The sequence below is a fragment of the Lithobates pipiens genome, unplaced genomic scaffold (assembly GCF_037356315.1).
Source record: "Lithobates pipiens isolate NorthernLeopardFrog02 unplaced genomic scaffold, aLitPip1_a1.2 Scaffold_25, whole genome shotgun sequence".
Lineage (NCBI taxonomy): Eukaryota > Metazoa > Chordata > Amphibia > Anura > Ranidae > Lithobates > Lithobates pipiens.
Genome location: NW_027507787.1, coordinates 126,979,343 through 127,005,815, shown reverse-complemented (window position 1 = coordinate 127,005,815; position 26,473 = coordinate 126,979,343). Strand labels below are relative to the sequence as shown.

The 26,473-nt window shown below is 44.4% G+C and overlaps 1 protein-coding gene across 1 annotated transcript in view; it reads right to left on the bottom strand.

Annotated features, from left to right (window-relative positions):
* Nucleotides 1-26,473, bottom strand: part of ECHS1 (enoyl-CoA hydratase, short chain 1) — a 70,090-nt gene that overhangs the window by 5,125 nt on the left and 38,492 nt on the right. The window contains exons 3-4 of the mRNA XM_077454847.1: nt 14,550-14,677; nt 3,821-3,920 (exon numbers count right to left, since the gene is read on the bottom strand). Coding sequence (XP_077310973.1) covers nt 3,821-3,920; nt 14,550-14,677 — 228 coding nt within the window. The remainder of the gene's footprint in view (nt 1-3,820; nt 3,921-14,549; nt 14,678-26,473) is intronic.

Here is a 26,473-nt window from a genome sequence, read left to right as displayed (position 1 = left end):
TGTTGCTGCTAAGGGTGGCCCAACCAGTTATTAGGTTTAGGGGGCAATCACTTTTTCACACAGGGCCATGATGGTTTGGATTTTTTTTCACCTTTAATAATAAACACCTTCATTTACAAATTGCATTTTGTGTTTACTTGTGTTGTCCTTGACTATTGTTTAAATTGGTTTGATGTTCCGAAACACTTAAGTGTGACAAACATGCAAAGGAACAGGAAATGAGGAAGGGGGCAAACACTTTTTCACACCACTGTATATATATATATATATATATATATATATATATATATATATATATATATATATATATATATATATATATATATTTAATTTTCTACTTTTTGTTGTAAAACATATCCAAAAAAAATAATAATCAATACATCAGATTTCTTCATAAAAGTAGTTCAAAATAAATTCTGATACATGTCTGGTTAAAAGAAAAAAAAAAAAAAAAACCCAATGAGTGTATATTAAACTGGTTTGTATAAAAGTTATAGTGTCTACAAACTATGGTATAATGGTATATACACTGGAAATAAGCTGCACACAGAAGGTTTTGCCTTAATGCAGAGAATGCATGAAGGTAAAAGAACAGTCTACCTTTAGAACTTTAAAAAGGTACCTAAAATTATACAACTTTACCTTAAAAAATAAGTTCACCTTTTGTAACATGTTACATCCATATTCAGTGCAGCAAACCTGGCTATCCTGCTATTACCACAATTCCGTCCTAGGATGACAACTGTGCTGCACAGCGTTATTGCCCTAAGAACAGGAGTTAGGACTAGGCCATTGTGTTAGGACTGCACAACACCTTCTCTTCTCCACTAACACCGGGTAAGTGTTCTGTAGTCCACACAGATAGCAGGGTGCAATGCTAACTGATAACAGTTCAGAAGTAGAAAGCAATGTAAGTTATCAGCTTCCAAGGATTCTGCCTCTTTTTTTTGTTGCACTTGTCTAAAAGATAATAAAACTCTTTCCATTAGGGTAGCACTGATACTAGTATCGGTATCGGTGCCAATGCCAAGTACTTGTACTCGGGCAAATGCTCCCGATGTTTCACCCGATACCTGCATCCCGGAAGTCAGTGGGTGGGCGGAGTGGGTCGGAGAAGGCAGAGCGTGGGTCCTGGCACCGTGAGAGTTCTTGCACACTGCATAAGGTAAGCTTATGGGGCAGGGGTGTGGATTACAGCCTCAGCCATCAGAATCATTAACGGAAGTGACGGCCCAAGTCTCCAACAGAGGATGTACACTGCAACGCCCATCTTGGTACACCCTGCATTGGTATGTGGGAAAATAAAATTTGCGCGCAAGACTAAAGAAAAAGCTGCATGCACAAATGCGACCAAAAAAAAAAGCGTTGCACTTAAAAACTTAAACCGTGTACCAAAAGAATAAAAAAGTACAGACTATAGATGTATAAAATCATATATCAAATGGATATGTGAAGGGCAAACCAAGTATACTCTCAGCAAAACAATTTTGAATTTCTATATTAACAAATAGTTTCACTGCAGCCTACAGGAGGGTTGGACACTGACAACCGAAAATCATTGCATTCCAGCCCAGGATAACTCCTCCAGATCCAGATCCCAACATGTCTCACTGAGTAAAGGATTTTACAGTAAGAACAAGAATCCTTTTTCCCCTCCTTTCTCATCCATTGAGGGACACAGGAAGTCTAATACTGTTGGAATATCCAAATGCAATTCAAGGGGTGGGCAAAAAAACAAGATCAGGGACTGCAGCTCAAAGAGCCGCCTAACCTCATGCTGGAAGCTGCATCAGATGGGGCATGTACCTTCAACTGGTAAAACTTGGAGAACATTTGAAAAGAGGACCAGGTGGCAGCCATGCAGATCCAGGGCCAATTGCTGGCCCAAGCTCATCTGTAAGTAGAGGATTCATCTCACAGTAAAGTTTTTGGTGGGGAAGCCTCTCACCTCACACTAAGTGAAACATGCCTTTCACATAGAGAAGTAGAATTCCTAGTCTTAAGCACCTTGGGAATCACAGATTCATTAATGCAGCTGTCTTATAATCCAGGTTTTAGCAGCCATGGCATTAAAGCCTGAGACTGCGAAGCAGGGCAGTACCACATCCATCTGGGCTAATCCAGAGTTATGAGAATCACCAGAATGTCCTCCATCTTGATCCTTCAAAGTAGACGAGGAAGGAGTTTTAGGAAAGGGAAGGCATAGATCAGGCTGTAATGATCCCACAAGCCCACTAGAGGAGCCCTGTACCTGCAAACGAACCCTTTTAGTGTGCTATTGAACCTGGAGGCCAAGAGATGTGTACAGCATTGCATGACCACGCAATTGTCATTCAAAATATGACAGCGCTAAAAGCTGGCCTGGGCAGGAAGGGGATAAAAGTGGCCGGTATTAAAATGGTTAAAAAAAAAAAAAAAAAAAAAGGAGGACCATTCAAAATTTACAAGACTTTGTCGTTTCCTTCCTCCTACCACTCTATTACACAATTTTCATATTTTGTGACCTGTATACAATTATATTTTTACTCCACCCTCCTCCTACCTTTAGTCAACAGCCTCCAGGAATATTCTTGTCATACATTACAGAGGGCTGTAGGTCAGTAAGTGCCAAAGTAACCTGAGATTTTGTAAAAGCACATAAAATGTACGCAGACGTGCCTACATAGATTTAAACCATTATTTTTCAACTAGGGTGCCTTCTAGCTTCCTCAGGGGTGCCTTGCTTCAAAATTGCCCAAAAATTGTCTACAAGCCGGAAGGGGGATCAAGCCTGCCTTTTTTGTTACACAAAGCCACAAGCTTTAATTGTGCATCATTACAACCTTGGGCTTACTGCTGGCCTTCTAACTACCAATGACTTTATAGGTTGATCAGGCACCTGAGAGCATCCTTGTGCGTCCCTTTCCATTAGCTGACTGATGAAGAGAAACCTGGGGTGAAAAACACTGGAATACTAGTCAGTACTAGTGTAAAAAGGTGCATTTGTTTTGTAAAAATAAATGAGCTCTAATGTTGGATGTCCTATGTGTATTGAATTATGTAAAACCTATAGTTTTATTTTTTATATTTTAGAAAGTGGTGCATGTGCATAAAGGAGCATCATTTTTAAGGGTGCCTTGACTAAAACAAAGGTTGAGAAACACCGATTTAAACTATGCCTAGCAGAGAAGTGGAAGGGTAAAGAAGTAAAAAAAAAAAAAAAATAGGGCGGCACAGTGGTGTAGTGGTTAGCACTCTCAGCTAGCAGTAAAAAGGTTCATTGGCTCAAATCCCAACCACGACACTACCTGCCTGGAGTTTGCATGTTCTCCCTGTGCCTGAGTGGGTTTCCTCTGGGTACTCCAGTTTCCTCCCACACTCCAAAAACATGCAGATAGGTTAAATTGGCTTTTGTCCAAAATTGGCCCTAGTATATGAATGAGGACCTTTGATTGTGGGCTCCTTGATTGTAGGGACTGATGTGAGTGTGCAATGTACAGGGATAGGGACAATTGTAGACAATCACTCAGGTTGAACTGGATGGACTGGTGTCTTTATTCAACCTTACTATGTATATATAAATTGTTCACAAAATATGAAAATTGTTAGCAATTGTGTAACGGAGAGGTGGGAGTAAAAAAATGGCAACGTGCAGGGAATGGTAAAGGTTCTCTTTAATGTGAGAATGTTCAGATGTAGCCAACTTTTCCACATGCCTGCTTTGTTTAAAATTTGTAATCTGCACCTGCATGGTTTGATCAAAGCTTATGAGCATATATTCACAGTTTATGAACAGATTTGAATTTGCTTATTGTCAAATGATTAAATAAAATCAAGTTACCTGGAATTGTTCCGAGTAAGATTTCTGGTTGCCCAAACTGGGCCTTTTCTCCAGCATAAATAATGTCACACATCATGGCAAGCTCACAGCCTCCTCCCAGCTACAGAAATAAAGAAGAAGCTTAGTCAAGGTTGGAGCAGTGCAATATTCTCAAATGATACAGTAATATGCATTGCAACAGTACCTGCTAAATCTAAAGCTACATTGTACTTTATGGCCCGAATGGAAAAGGGTATAAAGTTTGTTTTATTTTACTCGGACAAAGCAGATAGAAGTCTGCTGCTGTATATTTTATAAATAAGATTTATAAATAAGATTTAATATGCTTACTAAATAAAGGGAGTATGGCTTCATTTAGGGATGGTTCACACTGCTGCGATGTGAGAACCCGTGTAAATCCAGTACGGGTTCCCGCATTGCATATCACGACGGTTCACATTGCCCTATGCAAACTGCTGCTGGTGTCAATAGAAGGTTAATGACACCCCCAGACCGGTTTGCATATCACAGTGCAAACTGTCAATTCGGAAAGGAATTGGAGTGTATGGATGTGAACAAATATGCAATCTGATTCTAGTGCAAAAAAAAAAAAAAAGGGTCCTGCACGATTTTGGTCCGAATGCAATTCGAATTCAGCTATACAGATTGCATCGCACAGACATCGCATGTGATTTGCACAGCATTGCTCTGGTGTGAACCGGCCCTTAGATTGCAGTTGGAGGGTGGAAAAAATGTATGTTTGAGCTACACTTTTGCCACCTAACTGCTATAGGCCACAAAGCTGTGTGCAATGCCGTGCATTTGTTGTCAAAAATGGGGTCAAAACAGGCAGTGAGGAAGTTTCCATCACTTCCTCAGCCCGTCAGTAGCCTCAGAAGCGCGATCCAAACAGAGAGCGGGGTTCAGAGGAAAGGGAGTGTTAGACTAATGTCTAAATCTACCCTGTAACAGGCTTCCTTATAAAAAAAATGCGTGCATAAACTAAGCATGAATATATAAGAGTTAAGAGTTGGCAAAAACAGCTTCCCCTGACCCTGCACCCTGCCATAATTTTTCAAACTTAAAGCAGTTGTATTGCCTGCTTGGTCATTTTTACAGGTAAGCTTATAACAAGGCTTACCTGTAGGTAAAATGCTTATCTCCTAAACCTGCACGGTTTAGGAGATATTCACCCTTCATGCAGCTGCTGACATCAGCTTGCTGAACGGAGGACTCCCACACGCATGTGCAGGAGTGAGGTCATCGTGGCTCCGGCCACTCACAGCGCCAGAGCTCGCGAACCCAAAATAAACACTGAGGGAACATGCCAGCCCCCTCGGTGGTGACCAGGTGAGCTGCGGGAGCTTCGTTCTAAGGCAAGTATTTCACAATGTGCTAGTATGCAATGCATACTAGCACATTATGCTACTGTCTTGCAGGGTTTTTTTTTTTTTCCGGGGGTGGGGGGTTCCGGCAGTTTACTACTGCTTTAAGGATAATTGATTATGGCAATTTGGGGGGGGGGGGGGGGGGAGAACCGATACAAACAACACCGAGCCTCCACCATAAACCATAAACCATTTAAATAACAGTCCAACCACTCTTGGACCTAGTATGGGGGATATACACCTGGAGATCCCCAGTTTCTAGAGATATAATTTAGTGTACCCCATACTATGTGCTTTTCTGCCGAAACCAGGGAGCAGTTTTAGAGCAAAGGGATTTTTATCATCATGTTTTATTACTTCCTTATAAATATATAGAAAAAATAAACAGACAAGCTAAAGGTTACTGTATTTGACACATTATTGCGGCTACTTATGCTGCCATATCAATTAACCCTATGTATCTGCCAACAGCCTTCATATATGAGATTTACAGTAATTATCTTTCATCCTAATAAAAGTAATATAAAAGGGCATAGTCAAACTGGACTTAGACTTACCGGTAAGTCCTTTTCCAGTAGTCTTCCAGGACAGCCCCTGAGATGGAGTCCCTCCCATCGCCACAGGAAACACATTGCCACAGTTCAAAAGGAGTTCCCTCAGGTCCCTGGTCAGTCATTTACCAAAAACCGAAGGATGGAAGTGAAAAACATAACCATAACAGGTAATATTAATTCATCAACATAATTCAAGGGTGGGATCATGCTGTCCTGGAAGACTACTGGAAAAGGAGTTACCAGTAAGTCTAACTCCGGTTTTCCCCAGTCGTCTTCCAGGACAGCCCTTGAGAGGATCCCCAAGTACTCTCTAGGTTAGGGTGGGGGGGGGGGTGAGGGGGGCATGGCTTGGAGGACTTTCCTCCCAAAAGCCTGATCCTGACTGGACATTAAGTCTAGTCAATGCCTTGCAAAAGGTGGAGAAGCTTGACCATGTGGCTGCTTTACATATTTGCTCCTGGGTGGCACCAGCTCTTTCTGCCCAGGATGTCGAGAGTGCCCTTGTTGACTGGGCTTTAACACCCCCAGTTGGATCTCCATTTATTGTTTTACAAGCTTCCTTAATAGCTAGCCTGATCCACCTAGCTATAGTGACCTTAGAAGCTTTTTGTCCTTTACGTTGACCAGAAAAAAAAGGACAGAGTGAATCTGCCATTCTAAATGGTTTGGTTGCCTCTAGGTACTCTAGGATACACCGCCTCACATCTAGTAAATGAAATTGCTTCTCTCTTTCATTTGAGGCGTTCTGACAGAATGAAAGGAGGACAATATTGTGACTTATGGAATTTAGATACCACGTTTAGCAAGAACTTAGGTTGGAGTTATGTTGACTCTGACCGGTTTGTGTCTAGTGATTGCCTTACAGAACCTAGCGATAAGGGGATCTTCCTGTAATCGTTTCTCTAGGTACAAGCTTAAGGCAGCTATCTGAACTTTTAGAACTATTAGTTCCTTCCAATTGAAAATGTTTCTCCTCTGGCGTCCACCTATCCTGTGCCCAGCAATAGTTGAGATGGGCTCCCCAACTGCAACTGCTCACATCCGTGGTCAGTGTGGTTGTGATAGGCAAGGCCCAGAGTACTCCTTTGTTTAAATTTTCTGTGTCCCTCCACCACCAGAGGGAACGTTTTACCCTTGTGGGGATCGAGACACATTCCTCCAGATCTTTGTTCTTTAATTGTTCCAACAAAAACCTCTGAAGGTCTCTTTGGTGGAACCTGGCCCATTGTACGGCCGGAATTGCAGCTGTCATAAGTCCCAATGCTGACATCACCTCCCTCACTGTACATCTGGTGCTGGTTTGAAGAAAATACATCCTCCGCTTCAGATTCAATATCTTTTCTTCCGGCAAGACTATGCTCCGATTTATGGACAGGATCTTGTAGCCCAATATAGAATGTTCTGTGTGGGGTTTGTTTTGGACTTTTCCAAACTGATTATCCACCCGAACTGACTTAGGCTGAACTGTGATAACTTTAAGTCCCGAGAAAGTTGTTTCTCCGAGTGGGCCATGAGGAGCAAGTCGTCTAGATACGGAATGATCAAGACTGACTGAAGTCTCAACGGAAGCAGAGCTTCTCCGAGAACCTTGGAAAAAATTCTCAGAGAGGACGAGTCTGAAGTGAAGAGCTCTGCACTGAAAGACATTTTTGGTATTCCTTTCTTATTGGGATATGTAGATAGGCATCCATTAAATCCAGGGTAGCCATAAACACCTCTTTTTTAGAGAAGATTACTTATTGAGTAAATGGACTCAATTCAAAATCTTTTGTATTGGATGGACAGGTTCAGGGGTCAGAGGTTCACGATTAGTCTGAACTGCCCTGACGGTTTTTTCACCACAAAGATATGCGAGTAAAAACCATCCCCCTGTTCCTGAATAGGGATTGGTGTCAATACCTCTTGATCCACCATCTCCCCTATTAGTAATGGTAAGGCCTTGGCTTTTTCTGAATGTCTTGGAAGTTTTGTCACTAGAAATTTAGAGGGTGAATCGCTGTGAAATTCCAGTGCATAACCTCTTTATATTATGTTTAAAACAAACTCATTTGAGGTGATCTTTTCCCACTGTGGGAGAAAATTCTTTAGTCTTCCTTCCACAGGGACCCTGATGTCACTGGGGTTTGAGGTTCTGACTGTGACGGTTAAAAAGTATACACCCTTTTCCTTTCTCTTTTTGCCCTGTCCAGTGCTTTTTGGGTTTTAACTTCTCTGTCTTTTGAAGGACAAAAAAAAAAACTTCCTTTGGAAGTTTTTCTTGTTAATTGGGAAAGTTTTCTTTTTATCCGCCGTTCTAAGGCGGTATCTAATTCAGGCCCGGAGACTAAGTCTCCGGTAAAGGGGACAGGGCACAGGCATGTTTTGGATGCCGTGTCTCCCCCCAGACTGACCTTCTGGCTGCAACAGAAAGTGCCGCAGTCTTAGCCACAAATTTAGTACCTGCCTCTAGGAGTTCTTGTAGTTGTGACAACCAGAACTCAAGATTTCTAGGTACACAAGAAGTGGCTACGGCTGGCTTCAGGCCCACCATAGATGCATCCCAGGCCCTTTTTAAGACTATGTCTGTTTTCCTGTCCATTGGGTCCTTAAAATGTCCCATATCCTCGAAGGCAACGTCAGACTGTTTCGGCACTTTGGACAGTGGGGCGTCTAGTTTTGGATTTTTATTCCAGACTACCTCTGGGTTCTCGTCAAAGGGAAATCTTCTTTTAAGAGAGTTTGGAAATAAAGCTTTCTTATCTGGCTCAGCGCATTCCTTATGAACAAGGTCAGAAAGTACACTATGCATTGGAAATACTTTCGCCTTTTCTCCCCAGGGCCTCATACATTTTATCACGCCTGAACAATTGAACTTCTTCCTCATCAATTTCCAGCGTTTCATAAATAGCGCTCGACAGTTCATCCACTTCCTCAAGGGACAGTTTGTAGTTTGCGACTTTGTTAGCTACAGCCTATCCTCATCCTGGTATGAGTCAGAGGATACAGGCCTAACTAATGCAGGGGCTATGCTCCGATTCTATGGGGCTCCCCGGAGCTGGATGTTGTAGGGTCTGGTGAAGAGGGAATAGCAGCTGCACTACTGGTGGAAGCAGATGTGTTTACTTATGTGATTAACTCCCTGAGAGACTGAAAAGGTTGACGCCATCTCATCTTTAAAAGAGCTAAGGAATTTAGCCAAAGGAGAGTCTGCCTCTGTTTTTAGTAAGCCTGCAATACACTGCCTGCATAAAGCTTTGTTAGAGCCTGAGGACAATTTGTTTCCAGAGTTAGGCTCCATGCACACTGAAGCTGATAAACTGCAGTTTATTGGCGTTTGGGCGTTTTTTGTAAAAGCCCATAAATTCCACTCTATGTTAGCCTATGTGTCCATGCCCACATGGACGTTTTTCAGCTTTAATGAGCAGTGGAGTTTATGGGCTTTTTTCTGAACGCCAGAAATTCGCGTTCAAAGTGCCGTTTTTCAGCGGCAAAAAACGACAAACGCTCATTAACGCTCGTTCATTAGTGTTCGGCATTCTATTTTTCAATGCATTGTGGGATTTTTGGAGTGTCCTCTGTGTATTTTTATAAAAAACGCCCATTAACGCTGATGCTGTAAAACGCTCATTAACGCTAGTATAAAACGCTGTTAAAAGCAGGTTTTTCAACCAGCGTTTTCTGCCAGCAATCTGGCGTCCAGAAATAGCTTTTTTGAGCTTCAGTGTGCATGGAGCCTTAGGGCACTTTTGTGACCTGACTTGTCTTCCCTTGGAGCTTCCTTAGCCTGTAACATAAAAATAGATGACCTTAGCATAAAACTTTGACCCTCTAAAAACACCAGTGCTGCAACCACTACTACTGCTATTCTCAGGACAGTGAGGTATCCACCACCATGGAGCATACTAGTTCCAGCCCTACAACTACCAACATGTAAAAACCACAGTACAGGGCTTTCCCAGCAGCCTACTTGGCTTTGGCTGGTGTCTGTATACGCCGGAGTGTCCTGGGGATTCGCCTCCATGGTACCCCCTTTCTGCTCTGGATCCCGCCGCTAGTCTGGTATTGCTGGACGCAGGGCAGGAATTACTAGGCCCAGCCTGGGCTTTCTCCCTGCTCCTTGTGCCCTGGAGACCCGGAACCGGGAGTCTCGGTGCACAGAGATGACACGGATCTGCCGAAAATGACGCAAACGGCGTCTCCGGCCTCCACCACGAGTGCAGTGAGGAGCTGAGGTGAACGAATCCATCTACACAGCCCCTGGGGGAACCTGCATCACCCTGCCACTGGAACACCTCAAAACTGGAAGGAGTGGGGGTAACGGGTCTGCTCCTGTTTTGCTGGATGGTACCCAAGCCAACAAAAAAGTCCCCCTGTGCAGTCTCCACTCCCTTCAGGCAGCCCCTGAGAGATGAAGTCCTTCTACTGTTTCCTCAGCAACATGTTACTCCGACAGAGGAAACACAGAATGACTGACCAGGGACCACCTTTTGAACTGAGGCAATGTGTTTTCTTGTGGTGATGGGAGGGACTCAATCTCTCAAGGGCTGTACTGGAAGACACCTGGGTAAAAATCAATAGCAACCTCAACCAAGGTGACAGCCTAAAATGTTTCACCATTACCTATTTATTATATGATGACTCAATACAATTACTTAAAGCTTTTTCAGATGCAGAAAATGTTCACATTCCAGTGATTATTATTTAAAAACCCTGTAATTCTAACAATACATGTGAACGCATACTGATTAAACTTCGCAGGCTGACTTAAAACACCCATGGCAAGGACCATGCAATCAGACATCTATTCAATTGCTAAAAATATCTTCTATACTATTACCTACACACTAATTATACAAATAGACCTAGAACCACCCGTGACAGTGCTTAGTATGGGCTGAATCGCCTACCATTAAAATACTGTTGACTCACATGCTGGCTGTACAAAAAAAAAATGGAATGACAAGTGCTCAGAGAATTAAAATATAACTAAAGGAAACACCTTTTTTAAAGATTTGTATAGAGTGGAGATGGATTACAACTATTAGGTTTTTATTGCCGTCTGTCTCCCCATTAGGGAGATTCAACCTCACCATTTGCCCATTGCACCATTATCATTGAAAGTAAAAGTAGAAGAAAATCACAAATTTTGGTTTATCCCCAGAAAAGTATCTTTTAGGGCCAGTTCACACCAGATGCAGTTCCGTGCGCTATTTTCTGCACTAAAAATGCATGCAGTGTTTTCCATGTATTCCAATGGCTCTAGTTCAAACCATGTAGTCAGTTTCTGGTGCAGAAACTGATTGCATGGTGTGAACTAGAGTCACTAGAATACATGGAAAACACTGTGCATGAATTTTGTACAGAAAGAAAAGCGCACAGAATTGCATCTGGTTTGAACTAGACATGTGCAGAGTAAAATATTTCGTTTCGGAATTTCGTTTTCGTCTGAAAACTTAATTTATTTAGTTACTCCCGAAATTCGTTTTTATTTATTTCATTTTTCGTTCAAAAATTGCATTCGTCCGAAAATCCACATGAATCACGGTCGAATCTGTCTTTGAAGGCTTATGGTGTCTGTCGAATGTATAAAGAAGATTCGACGGAGCTAGTATATAGCATACTTTAGAACCCTATTAAAGTCTATGGGACTCCAACGTTCAAAATCTAAAGTGCTCATTTTAAAGGCTAATTTGCAAGTTACTGTCCTAAAAAGTGTTTGGGGACCTGGGTCCTGCCCCAGGGGACATGGATCAATGCAAAAAAAAGTTTTAAAAACGGCCGTTTTTTCGGGAGCAGTGATTTTAATAATGATTAAAGTGAAACAATAAAAGTGTAATATTCCTTTAAATTTCGTAGGGGGGGGTTGTCTATAGTATGCCTGTGAAGGGGCGCATGTTTCCCGTGCTTAGAATTGTCCCTGCACAAAGTGTCATTTATGCAGGAAAAAAAGTCCTTTAAAATCACTCGCAGCTATAATGAATTGTCGGCTCCGTAATACAGAGAACACTCATTGAAAGTCATTGATAAAAAAATAAATAAATAAATAAATAAAAAAGCGTGGGGGTCCCCCAAATTCAATTACCAGGCCCTTCAGGTCTGGTATGGATATTAAGGGGAACCCTGCCTCAAATTTAAGAAAAAATTTGACGTGGGGTTCCCCCTAAATATCCATAACCAGACCCTTCAGGTCTGGTATGGATATTAAGGGGAACCCCGCGTCAAATTTAAAAAAAAATTGACGTGGGGTTCCCCCTAAAAATCCATACCAGACCCTTTATCCGAGCACGCAACCTGGCAGGCCGCAGGAAAAGAGGGGGGGACGAGAGAGCGGCCCCCCTCCCTCCTGAACCGTACCAGGCCACATGCCCTCAACATTGGGAGGATGCTTTGGGGGTCTGTGACCCCTCAAAGCACCTTGTCCCCATGTTGATGAGGACAAGGGCCTCATCCCCACAACCCTGGCCGGTGGTTGTGGAGGTCTGCGGGCGGGGGGCTTATCAGAATCTGGAAGCCCCCTTTAACAAGGGGACCCCCAGATCCCGGCCCCCCCCCTGTTTGAAATGGTAAGGGGGTACAAAAGTACCCCTACCATTTCACAAAGAAAGTGTAAAAAATGTTTAAATAAAACAAACACACTTTTGAAAAATTCCTTTATTAAAAATAAAAAAATAAAAAAAAGATTCCAGCGGCGGTAATCCACTCTTGCTATCCATCGACGGACGGTCATATCTCCAGCGATGTCTCATGTCATCCAGCGCAGCGCAGCATCCTTCTTCTGTCTCCGTGGAGGAGACACTACAGACATTCCGGCGGCTGACGTTTGTTATATACGGAGGGCGGGGCCACCCGTCACCTGACCCCGCCCCCCTCTGACGCAAGGGGAAACCCGGGGTTCCCCGTGACGTAGGGGTGACCCCGCCCCCCTCTGATGTAACGGAAACCTGCCTGTGTTACATCAGAGGGGTGCGGGTCACCCCTACGTCACAGGGAACCCCGGGTTTCCCCTTGCGTCAGAGGGGGGCGGGGTCAGGTGACGGGTGGCCCCGCCCTCCGTATATAACAAACGTCAGCCGCCGGAATGCCTGTAGTGTCTCCTCCACGGAGACAGAAGAAGGATGCTGCGCTGCGCTGGATGATATTAGACATCGCTGGAGAGATGACCGTCCGTCGATGGATAGCAAGAGTGGATTACCGCCGCTGGAATCTTTTTTTTATTTTTTTATTTTTAATAAAGGAATTTTTCCAAAGTGTGTTTGTTTTATTTAAACATTTTTTACACTTTCTTTGTGAAATGGTAGGGGTACTTTTGTACCCCCTTACCATTTCAAACAGGGGGGGGGCCGGGATCTGGGGGTCCCCTTATTAAAGGGGGCTTCCAGATTCTGATAAGCCCCCCGCCCGCAGACCTCCACAACCACCGGCCAGGGTTGTGGGGATGAGGCCCTTGTCCTCATCAACATGGGGACAAGGTGCTTTGAGGGGTCACAGACCCCCAAAGCATCCTCCCAATGTTGAGGGCATGTGGCCTGGTACGGTTCAGGAGGGAGGGGGGGCCGCTCTCTCGTCCCCCCCTCTTTTCCTGCGGCCTGCCAGGTTGCGTGCTCGGATAAAGGGTCTGGTATGGATTTTTAGGGGGAACCCCACGTCAATTTTTTTTTAAATTTGACGCGGGGTTCCCCTTAATATCCATACCAGACCTGAAGGGTCTGGTTATGGATATTTAGGGGGAACCCCACGTCAAATTTTTTCTTAAATTTGAGGCAGGGTTCCCCTTAATATCCATACCAGACCTGAAGGGCCTGGTAATTGAATTTGGGGGACCCCCACGCTTTTTTATTTATTTATTTATTTATTTTTTTATCAATGACTTTCAATGAGTGTTCTCTGTATTACGGAGCCGACAATTCATTATAGCTGCGAGTGATTTTAAAGGACTTTTTTTCCTGCATAAATGACACTTTGTGCAGGGACAATTCTAAGCACGGGAAACATGCGCCCCTTCACAGGCATACTATAGACAACCCCCCCCCTACGAAATTTAAAGGAATATTACACTTTTATTGTTTCACTTTAATCATTATTAAAATCACTGCTCCCGAAAAAACGGCCGTTTTTAAAACTTTTTTTTGCATTGATACATGTCCCCTGGGGCAGGACCCGGGTCCCCAAACACTTTTTAGGACAGTATCTTGCAGAATCTTTTCTCTGTCAAATCTTTTTTCTCTGTCGAATATTTTCTCTATATAATCTTGGACTAATAGAGGTAAGGTTAGGCACATTCGAACACAGGTTCTATAGACACAGATTGTTGTCAGAGTCATGTCGAATCTCCTATTCTATATCGAACTGTTGTAACAATGAAAACGAAAATAAAGCATTTATTTATGTCGGATCTTTCGTTTTTCGGATTTTGTGCTTTCGTTATCGTTTGTCAAAACGAAAACGAAAATAGCTGAAATTCGGACGAAAATGCATTCGGACGAAAACGAATGCACATGTCTAGTTTGAACTGGCCCTTAATGGGGACCCCAAGGGATTTCCTCAATTTGTAGGGATTTCCTCTCGTTTACCATTTTGACTATGGGACAGGAAGCAAAGGGAAATCCCCTCAATGATCCACAGATGGCAAAAAACCTGACAGGGGTCATAGCCCTCCCCTTACTTTATCCAAAATTAAGAAAAAGTTTGACTCCAATTACTCTACACTGCTTAGCTCTTGTTTCAAGGCGTCAAAGTCCATTTTTACATTTGTGCTGAGTTTAGGTATAGATACCAGAGTTTCAAAGAGCACTGAGTTTGTAGTAATAAACAGTGTCAGTTACAACTTACTGCATAACCATTAACTGCTGCAATGACGGGCTTCTTTGTAGTGGACACGCGATTCCAGTGTGACAGGAAGCCTCCACCATAACATTCTTGAAAGGTCCTATTTTGCATCTCTTTAATGTCTGCACCAGCTGCCAGGAATGAACAATCAATGTTAGCAAAGCAGAGAACAAAAAGCCAACATTAAAGAACTTTGCTCAAACTATAAAATCACAACTTGAGGTTGGCTGTCCATATCAATAAGACGGCCTTCTGTTTTTCCAAACTCACCCTGAAACATTTTGTAAATACCTGTTGCTCCTGCCAGTAGAACTACTTGGATAGGGTAACAACTCTTCCTTCTGCAGAAAAATCCCTGCAACGTTGTCATCTTTTCTGCTGTTGCTGCTTAAATATTGGTGCCGTTGAATGCCCTATAAGTGAATAACCACTCCATTGCCCTGATTTTGACTCTCTAGGTACAGGAGCACACTCAGGCTAGTTCAATTGCTAGTAGTTTGAAGTGTCAGTAACCCATAGGCACACAACTCAATAGAAGTATAGTATTGTGTTATCACTAAGGGCTCATTGTGATGGGCGCTGAAGCCCATCCTCCCTGCTTCACGGCACATTGGAACTGTACACAGGCAGCCTATAAAAGTGGATACAGATGTAGCAGCTGCAAGAACACAGTCGCATGTCAAGATTTGATGAAGTTCAATCAGCATGCGACGCGTCAGTGGGGGATGTCTGCTGACACCATCACATTGGGCGGGGCCATCAGGACCATTGGGTTTACTGACAGGCTGGCTGAGGGGTGGCATATGATTACCTTAAGGTGCTGTATTGACCTCCTGTGATATAGGGGTCCATCCAGAAAGGTGAGAGCACATTCAACGGCACATGGTCTTTGCTATGGAAAATGGGGGTATACACCTGGAAGATTTGTTTGATAATTTGTACAAGAGAAACTGACTTCATATTGCACTAAGCACTGAATGAGTGACAATTTCACTGTGAAAGTATTATTGGAGTTGCACACAGCAAATAGTGTTTTTGTTTTTAGGCACTTGCATATGCATTATTATTTCTGCATTCGACTACACAAAGACTAAATTGTTTTATGTATATCTTTTTTGCGTTGCATTACACAGGGTGGATTTGTCATATTTGCACATACAGTGGGTATTCAAAATAGGATTTTTATGTCATACTTACCTGTAAAATCCTTTTCTTTGAGTACACCATGGGACACAGTCAGGCTAATATTCATTACCTGCTGCATTATACTTCATTATTAGGTAAATGGACACTGGTAGACCAAAGGTCTTCACACAGGAAGTGATCCCCTATACAATCCCCCCCCCCCCCATACAGGAAGCACTTCAGTTTTGTAGCAAGCACTGAAACCTCAAAAAAGAGGGGAGGGATCTCTGTGTCCCACGATGTACGCAAAGAAAAGGATTTTACAGGTAAGTATGACGGAAAAATCCTATTTTCTTTTTCATACATCAAGGGACACAGAGTCAGACTAATATTTATTACCTGCTGGGACGTCCCAGAACAATAGCCTTGAGGGAGGGAGACACCCTGCCAAACAATAGCCATCAGAACTTATACGGTAGCCTGCAGTACACTGCGGCCGAAAGCCGAATCCTCGGCTGCTTCAACATCCACTTGATGACATTTTGTGAATGTATGCACTGAAGACCAGGAAGCAGCCTTACAAATCTGAGCCACAGATACCTGATGGCGAAAAGTCCAGGAGGTTCCTACACCCCTGGTAGAACGAGCTCTCACCCTAAAGGGGGGAGCTTTATGTTTCACGCCTGAATGCCCCAATTGACGGACCCAATTGGCAATGGAAGCTTTGGAAGTTGCCTGCCCCTTCTTGGGTCCTTTTTTTTTACCAAAAAAGTCTGATCCTCAGATCTCTGCAGATATAGACAAATAAACTTTGACTGCCCGGACAACGTAAACGAGGCTGAGAGAAAAAAGAAGGCAAAATAATGTCCTGATTTAAATGAAAGGCCAACACCACTTTTGGCAAAAAGAATGGAACAGCGATAGCTTTTCTAGCATTCACTAGAGTAGACACCACTGGTCCCGAGATGCTACAGTCCTTTAACACCCTGGCTTCAATAGCCATGCCTTCAAATTTCTAGAATGTAAATTGGGGTGGAATATAGGACCTTAAGACAGTAGATTGGGGCGATGTGGAAGCATTCATGGCCTGTCTATTGTTAGTCTCACAATCTCCAGGAACCAGGGCCTTCTGGGCCAGGCTGGTGCCACAAGAATGACTGGAATGCCCTCTATCCAAATCCTGCACAACAAATATGGAAGGAGAGGATTGGAGGGAAAGCATAAACCAGGGAGTCCAATTGCCAGAGGATCTCTTGTTGGAGACACAAACTGCTGTAGCTTGTTGTTGAACCTGGATGCCAGTAGGTCGACCTCTGGTCATCCCCAACGTTGGCAAATTTTCTGGAACACCTCAGGGTGTAGGGACCATTCCCTGGGCAGATCTGCTGGAGGCTGAGACAATCATCCTTCCAGTTCTCTACTCCCGGAATATGGACTGTCGATATTATTGGCACATGTCCCTCTGCCCAGGCAAGTATGTAGTTCACCTCTTTCAGAGCTGAACTCCTGGTACTGTCTTGGTGGTTTATATGGGCCACTGCGGTGGCATTGTTGGACGGAAGCCTGATGGGGCAGTCCTGAAGCTCCACCGTCCAGGATCATAGAGCCAGACGTACTGCCCTTACGTCCGGGACATTGATGGGCAGGGTCTGCTTTGTCCCTGATTATTTCCCCTGGCCTGTGAGCCTGTCTAGGGTCACTCCCCAGCCTGGGAGACTGGCATCTGTAGTCAGTACTCTCCAAATTATCGGGAGAAAGGATTTTCCCTTTCGCAGGTTCTGATCCTGCAACCACCAGTTTAGGCTTAAGCATGCCTAAGGAGATAAGCACATTGGATAATCCAGGGCCTTTCTTCCTCTGTTCCAAGCCAACAAGATGTCTTGTTGTAAAGGCCTGGAATGAAACTGGGCATAGGGCACTGCCTTCGAAGGAGGATACCATCCTCCCTAGAAGCCTCATACAGATCCAAATATAGGGTTGACTGGTGCCCCTTATCTGACGCACCTGATCCTTCAGGGCAGAGATCCTTACGGGTGGTAAGAATACTCTTGCTTGGACCGTGTTTAGAATCAGACCTAAATATTTTAGACTAAGCTGGTCTCAAGGCTGACTTTTCGGCATTTATGATCCAGCCTAAGCTTTTCAAATACCTCACTGTGTATATTATGCTCTGTTCTAGAGCCTGAACTGAGTGATCTCTGAGCAGGAGGTCGTCCAGATACCCGAGAACCAGGATTCCTTGGGCCCGTAAAAGACCCAGTACTGGTGCTAGGACCTTTGTGAACACCCGAATAGCTGTAGCAAGCCCCACTCCCCTCTGGAGTGAGGTTACTACTGAGCGGATGGACTCCATCTGAAAGGATTGTATCAATAGATACCTGTCCAGGGACCTTAGGTCCAAAATGGGCCTTGTGTCCCTGTTTGGTTTCTGAACTGTAAACAGGTTTAGGTAAAACTATATGCCCCTTTCGGATACCGGAACCTCTATACACACTCCTTGATGCGCTAGATGATGTAGTGCCTGAAGCAATAAGTCTCTTTGGAGGATCCAAGGAAACAATGGATCTTAGAAACCTCTGAGGGGGCAACCCCAGTAACTCCAGCTTGTAACTGCAAGATATAATTGAGGTGACCCACTCGTCCTGAACGGCTTTCCAAATATCCGCAAAGTGCAGCAGTCTTCCCCCCCACCCAATAGAGTGGGGGCGTCCCCTAAAAAGGAGGGCTCGGTGCTGGGTTTAGAAGAGTTTTGGACCCAGTGCTTTTTCTGGCCCTGGCCTTTGCAGCTTACCCCTGGTCCTAGCACACTCCTGTTGGCGGCAGAACCGCTCCGACACTGACATTTGAGAAAGCAGTCCCTGGGTTTTTAAACGAGGGACGTTTGGTGCTTTTCTTCACAGGAAGTAGAGAACTCTTCCCTCCGGAAATCTTTTGACTATATTTGTCTAAGTGATCACCGAATAAATGTTCCCCATGAATACGGGAAACCTGCCAATAACTTTTTACCAGGAAGCTCAGCTGACCAGTTCTTAAGCCATAAATTTTGCGCATATGTACAGAAAAGAGAGCCAGATGAGAAACCTGCTGTACTGAATCCTTTAAAGCATCAACACAAAACACAGCGCTCGAGGAATACCTGTCTTACTTTCAGGCAGATTATCCTCCTGGTTAGGCCTATCCGGCCGTTTGACTTGATCCTTTAACCTCCCTGGCGGTATGATTAGTTCTGATTTTAGGTGCTGAAAGCGGTACGATTATTTTGCATGCAAATTTAGCGTTGTATATTGTAGGCCTGCAATTCTTAGGAATAACTCTCTTAAATCTGTTCAAACCAGAGTCTAGCAGACATCCCGGGTATGATAAAATTTATAATATAATAAATAATAATAAAAATTATTCAATATTGTAATCAAATCCAAAAAAACACTGAAATTTGCTCATTTGCAGAATTGTCGCTGTCATTAGATTTAGTGTTTGATGACGAATTTCCCCACATATCACTATCGCTCAATTCTGCAAGTGATTGTAATTTATTATCGGTTTTCTAGTTGGTCTAAAATCACTTTTGACATGAAGGGACAGTTTTTGGTTGCTATAGGCAATCTCCAAATTCCAGGCAGAAAAAAAAAAAACTGTATTTATAATATAAAAGTGCATGCAGGGCACTGGACAGACCACTAGGGACAAAGGGGGTGTGTAATTTTTTATACAGTACTGTGTTTTTACTTTTTTGAATTTGGCGCCGATCTCCGCTCCTGTGCGCCATTACGTCGCAGGGAATGGAACTCAGCGGCACTCGGGCACTGTGTGAATCGAGCAGAGGACAGCTCGATCACACAGCGTGGAGGGCATCGCTGGATCCAGGGGACAAGGTAACTAAATCTCCCTGTATCCAGCGATGCGATCCCGAGTCTGGCTCAGGGTTACCGCTTATGGTACTGAAATCCCAACCCGAGCCAGACTCGGGATTACCGCCTGGGAGGTTAAAGACTGGCAAATATCAATTGCTGCAACAGCTGGCTGAATGGCTGAACTGGCCAAAGAAAAGGAAATCTTTAATAACTCCTCCAATTTCTTGCCAACAGGGTCTTTTTCAAGCCCTGTGCGTTATCTACCGGACAAGTTCTTGTTTAAAAGGAAGAGACTCCTGCATCTACGTCTGGCATGCTCCATTTTTGCAAACAATCTTTTCCTCCATGGGATATAAAAGGGAAAACCTTTTAGGAGGCAAAAAAGTCCTATCAGGATATTCCCAATCAGCATACACTGCCTGTTCCAACAGGGGGTGTAGCGGGAAAGTCTGTGCAACCTGAAAAAGGTCTCAGGTCCCAAAGAGGACCAGGGGGGGCTCAGTCACCTCTGCAAAAGGCAACTTAAAAGCCAGAACAAATCATTTCAGTCAGTCAGGATCAAAAACCTCTGCGACTGACAGGCAGACATCGAGTGGATATCTTCTTGTCCAGATTGCTCAGAAGTAGACTCATCTGCCGGACACTCCACTGAATCCTAAGCTTTTAGCCCTTCCCCATCCTCAACCCATTCCTACTCCAGCAAGGAGACTCCGGAAAGGGGAATCGGTCATGCTTCCTGCAACCCTGTGGGATGGAGGTAATCATGCCGGCAATCCTGTGCTCTAACCCGGCTAGAGCTGAGGACAGTTCATGCTTAGTGATAAAGAGTGAAGCAGCAGCATTGACTGTAGACACAATACCAGATAGGCGCAGCGGCTCAAATTGCCTGGGAACATCTGGTCTTTCAGGGTATACAACACTAGGGATACGACTAGGTTCATCAGGAACTACTGATGACGTAGGTGTGCCCTTCTCTGTCACGTTAGTCCCACTCATCTTTTTGGAAGACATTCAATGCCATAAACAAAGAGTACTTGGGTATAGTTAAAACACCTCAAAAGGGAGACCCTTTAATAGGGCTCACCAAGCCCCTATGCAACAATCCTGTTAAGCATCTTTAGCCTTTCAAGCAACACCCGATGACTCAAGTGACCCAGGTAAGGAGAAATTAACCACTGCAAGTGACTGTTCAGAGCCTGCTCTGTGTCCCACAGCTGCCTCCTGGAAGCACCACATGTTTGGCATACACAGCTTAAATAAGCTGGGTGTGTCGATCCCGGGTTTCGGCACCAAAAAAATAAAAAAATAAAAAAAATAAGCTGGGTGTGTGCTGGAACGTCCTATGTGCGTGCATGCATGTGCATGGTCCCGACAAGTGGGCGAGACTGTATTCACATACGACACGAATCTTCATGCGCCCAGATAAAGGTTACAGCGTGTGTGCGGCCAATCTTCATGCGCCATGGCCGCCAAACTGCTGAGCCCAGCGGCGCTCTTGCGAATGCAGGTGTGCCATGGTGAACCAAGGCGAAATGGCGCACCGTAGTGCACCTTTGTACAGGTAAAAAACAGCCAGACACAAGCAAAAAAAAAAAAAAGATACACTTTGCAAATACCTACAGCTAGCCCAGAACTCCCCCGTATGGTCACCGCACACATATGTCCAGCCTTTAGCTAGCTTGACTGATTGTTACAATCACTGGGACACCCCACAATAGTTAAAAATAAATATAGCGGTTTCGCTTACCCATCCAGGCGCAGGGCCACGTAGGAACTAAAGGCCCAATCTTCATTGTTCATGGCGGGTTCCTGTCACTTGGTCCTTCAAGGACCTTTTCATGTTTAGGGTCCACTGGGACCTGTACAACACCCTGCAGGAAATGCCTTAGCGCTGTAGTGTCCAGGATTTCCACTCCACAGGGTCCAGCGCCCAGAGGCCACATTACAGGCAAAACCTTGCAGGATCTTAACCACTTAACGACCGCCGCATGCCATTGTACGTCATCACAATGGCATGTACAGGCACAAGCACGTACATGTACATGCTTGCCTTCCAGCGGGTGGGATCGGACCCCCTCCCGCTGGATGCGGCGGTCCGGTTCGCTTCAGGAGCGATCCGGGATGAGGGGACGGCCGTTGGTTTCTGGCCATCCCCTCTCGATCGCCCCTGGCGAATGAGAAGCTTCCTCCCACTGTGTATTGTATACACAGGCAGGGAGGAAGTGATGTCATTCTCCTCTGGGCGGTCTTATTGACCGGACTGCACCAAACACTACACTGACACTAACTAACACACAGGCACACAAACCCCCCCCCCCCCCCAGTCACAGTGTCACTGATTGCAGTGATCATTTATTTACTGATCACTTACTGAACAGTTGTAAAAGTAAAAAGTGTCAGGGCAGTTAGTGTTAGGTCCAGGGTAGCCCCCTACCACCCCCCAATAAAGATTTAACCCCCTGATTGCCCCTAGAGTTAACCCTTTCACCCCCTTTTGCCAGTGTCACTAAGCGATCATTTTTGTGATCGCTGCATTAGTGTCGCTAGGTAGCTAGTTATTTTTTTAGACTCACCGCCAGGTTTTTATAGCGCTAGGTACCCCGATATACTACCCAATAATGGTTTTAACCCCCTGATTGCCCCTAATTAACCCTTTCACCCCCTTTTGCCAGTGTCACTAAGCGATCATTTTTGTGATCGCTGCATTAGTGTCGCTAGGTAGCTAGTTATTTTTTTAGGTTCACCGCCAGGTTTTTATAGCGCTAGGTACCCCGATATACTACCCAATAATGGTTTTAACCCCCTGATTGCCCCTAGTTAACCCTTTCACCCCCTTTTGCCAGTGTCACTAAGCGATAATTTTTCTGATCGCTGCATTAGTGTCACTAGTGTCGCTAGGTAGCTAGTTATTTTTTTAGGTTCACCGCCAGGTTTTTATAGCGCTAGGTACCCCGATATACTACCCAATAATGGTTTTAACCCCCTGATTGCCCCTAGTTAACCCTTTCACCCCCTTTTGCCAGTGTCACTAAGCGATAATTTTTCTGATCGCTGCATTAGTGTCACTAGTGTCGCTAGGTAGCTAGTTATTTTTTTTAGGTTTACCGCCAGGTTTTTATAGCGCTAGGTACCCCCATATACTACCCAATAATGGTTTTAACCCCCTGATTGCCCCTAGTTAACCCTTTCACCAGCAATCACCGTATAAGTGTCACTTGTGACACTGGTTAGCCAGTTAGTTATTTAGGTTCCCAGTCAGGTTTTTATATAGCGCCAGGGACCCCCATATACTACTTAATAAAAATTTGAACCCCCTGATTGCCTCTAGTTAACCCTTTCACCAGTGATCACCGTATAAGTGTTACGGGTGACTCTGGTTAGTTAGTTTGATTTTTATAGCATCAGGGCACCCACCATTTATTACCCAATAAAGGTTTAACCCCCTGATCACCCGGCGGGTGATATCAATTAGGTTTTAGGGTCAGGGTCTGCGTCGCCCCAGGCAGCGCTAGGTTAGTGCCAGTACCGCTAACACCCACGCGCAAAGCATACACCTCCCGTAGTGGTATAGAATCTGAACAGATCAATATCTGATCTGATCAATACTAGCGTCCCCAGCAGTTAAGGGTTCCAAAAAAACGCATTGTTAGCGGGATCAGCCCAGATACCTGCTAGCACCTGCGTTTTGCCCCTCCGCCCAGCCCACCCAAGTGCAGTATCGATCGATCACTGTCACTTACAAAACACTTAACACATAACTACAGCGATCGCATTTTTTGGTAGCGTTTTATATTTAAATCCGGAAGGCAGTGCTTGGTTTTCGGGGTCCAGTACGTGGCTAGGCTCCCAAAAAGTCCCCCACATGTGGTATCCCCATACTCGGGAGAAGTAGCAGAATTTATTTTGGGGTATAATTTGAATTATGCCCATAGCATGTGTGAGCAATATATATCATTTAGTGACAACTTTGTGCAAAAAAAATAAATAATAAATTTTAATATTCCTGCAACTTGTGGCAAAATATAAAATATTTCATGGACTCAACATGCCTCTCAGTAAATAGCTTGGGGTGTCTACTTTCCAAAATGGGGTCATTTGGGGGGGTTTTGTGTTATTTTGGCATTTTATGGCCTTCGAAACTGTGATAGGTAGTGAGGAGTGAAATCAAAAATTTGCACCCTTAGAAATCCTGAAGGCAGTGATTGGTTTTCGGGGTGCCGTACGTGGCTAGACTCCCAAAAAGTCCCACATATGTGATATACTCCCGTACTCAGGAGAAGCAGCAGAATATATTTTGGGGTGCAATTCCACATATAACTATGGCATGTGTGAGCAATATATCATTTAGTGACAACTTTTTGAAAAAAATTTTTTTTTTTGTGTCATTATTCAATCACTTGGGACAAAAAAAAAATATTCAATGGGCTCAACATGCCTCTCAGAAATTTCCTTGGGGTGTCTACTTTCCAAAATGGGGTCATTTGGGGGGGGGGGGGGGTTTGTACTGCCCTGCCATTTTAGCACCTCAAGAAATGAGATAGGCAATCATAAATTAAAAGCTGTGTAAATTCCAGAAAATGTACTCTAGTTTGTAGACGCTATAACTTTTGCGCAAACCAAAAAATATACGGTTATTGACTTTTTTTTTACTAAAGACATGTGGATGAATACATTTTGCCATAAATGTATGACTAAAATTGAGTTTATTCGATTTTTCTTATAACAAAAAGTAGAAAATATTTTTTTCTCTCAAAATTTTCGGTCTTTTTCCATTTATAATCGCAAAAAATAAAAATCGCAGAGGCACTCAAATACCACCAAAAGAAAGCTCTATTTGTGGGAAGAAAAGGACGCAAATTTCGTTTGGGTACAACATTGCATGACCATGCAATTACCAGTTAACCACTTGCCGACCGCCGCACGCCGATGTACGTCGGCAGAATGGCACGGGCAGGCATAAGGGCTTACATGTACGTCCTTGCCTGCCCGCCGGTCGGGGGCCCGATCGGGCCCCCGCCCGGTGCCTGCGGCGGTCGGTATTCGTTCGGGAGTGATCCCGGACGAGGGGACGGCCATTCATTCATGGCCACCCCCTCGCGATCGCTCACGGCGAATGAAAATGTCCGGTGACATCACTTCCTCTCCTGTAATGTAAACACAGGAGAGGAAGTGATGTATTCTCTCCTCCGTGTCGGTAGTTTTCGTTCCGGCACCGAGGAGAGAGGTTCGGTGAGTTGCACCAACACACCCCACATACAGTAGAACATGCCAGGCACACTCACACCCCCCCTTTACCCCCCGATCACCCCCCAATTACCCCTGCCCCCCCAGTCACAGTGACACCAATTGCTTTTTTTTTTTTTTTTTTTTTTTTTGCATTGGTGTCATTTGTGACTGTAGTAACTGTTAGGGCAGTTAGGGTTAGCCCCCTTTAGTTCTAATGTGCCCCCCCTAACCCCCCCAATAAAGGTTTAACCCCGTGATCACCCCCCGTCGCCAGTGTCACTAAGGCTGGGTTCACATTGCAGCGGTTTATGAGAACGAATGTGATTCGCACCGCACTGCAGTGCAAATCACATCCGATCTCTGTGCGATTCGAGTTCAGCCATACAGATAGTATGGCTGAATTCGTGTCGCACCCGCCGCAAATTCGCACGGGACCCTTTTTTTGGCCCGCAGCAGAATCGGATCGCATGGGTGTTCACACCATGCGATCCGAGTTTGCAGATCGCACTGCGATATGCGAACTGATCTGGGGATGTCATTAACATTTCACTGACACTCCCAGCAGTTCGCATAGGGCAGTGTGAACTGCCGCCGGGAGGCATGCGATGCGGGAACCCGCCGCGGATTCATGGCGTTCCCGCATCGCTCCAGTGTGAACCCAGCCTAATAAGCGATAGTTTTTCTGATCGCTGTATTAGTGCCACAGGTGACGCTAGTTAGGCAGGTAGGTATTTAGGTTCGCCGCAGCTTTTTATAGCGCCAGGGACCCCCATATACTACCGCATAAAGCCCCCTGATTGCCCCCTAGTTAACCCTTTCACCAGTGATCACCATATAACTGTTACAGGTGACGCTGGTTGGTTAGTTATTTTTTTATAGTTTCAGGGCACCCGCCATTTATTACCTAGTCTCACTAGTGTACCCCTAAATTTAGGGGTGTCTACTTTCCAAAATGGGGTCATTTGGGGGGGGTTTGTGCCATCTTGGCATTTTATGGCCTTCAAAACTGTAACGCCCTTAGAAAGCCTGAAGGCGGTGCTTGGTTTTCGGGGCCCCGTACGCGGCTAGGCTCCCAAAAAGTCCCACATATGTGGTATCCCCGTACATAGGAGAAGCAGCAGAATTTATTTTGGGGTGTCATTTCACATATGCCCATGGCATGCGTGAGCAATATATCATTTAGTGACAACTTTGTGAAAAAAAAAAAAAAGTTTGTAATTTTCCCGCAACTTGTGGCAAAATATAAAATATTCCATGGACTCAACATGCCTCTCAGCAAATAGCTTGGGGTGTCTACTTTCTAAAATGGGGTCATTTGTGGGGGTTTTGTGCCATCTTGGCATTTTATGGCCTTCAAAACTGTAATAGGTAGTGAGGAGTGAAGTCAAATATTTACGCCCTTAGAAAACCTGAAGGCGGTTCTTGGCTTTCGGGGCCCCGTACGCGGCTAGGCTCCCAAAAAGTCCCACATATGTGGTATCCCCGTACTCAGGAGAAGCAGCAGAATTTATTTTGGGGTGTCATTTCACATATGCCCATAGCATGTGTGAGCAATATATCATTTAGTGACAACTTTGTGTAAAAAAAAAAATAATAATTTTTTTTTTGTCATTATTCAATCGCTTGAGGCAAAAAAATAAAATATTCAATGGGCTCAACATGCCACTTATCAATTTCCTTAGGGTGTCTACTTTCCAAAATGGGGTCATTTGGGGGGCTTTTGTA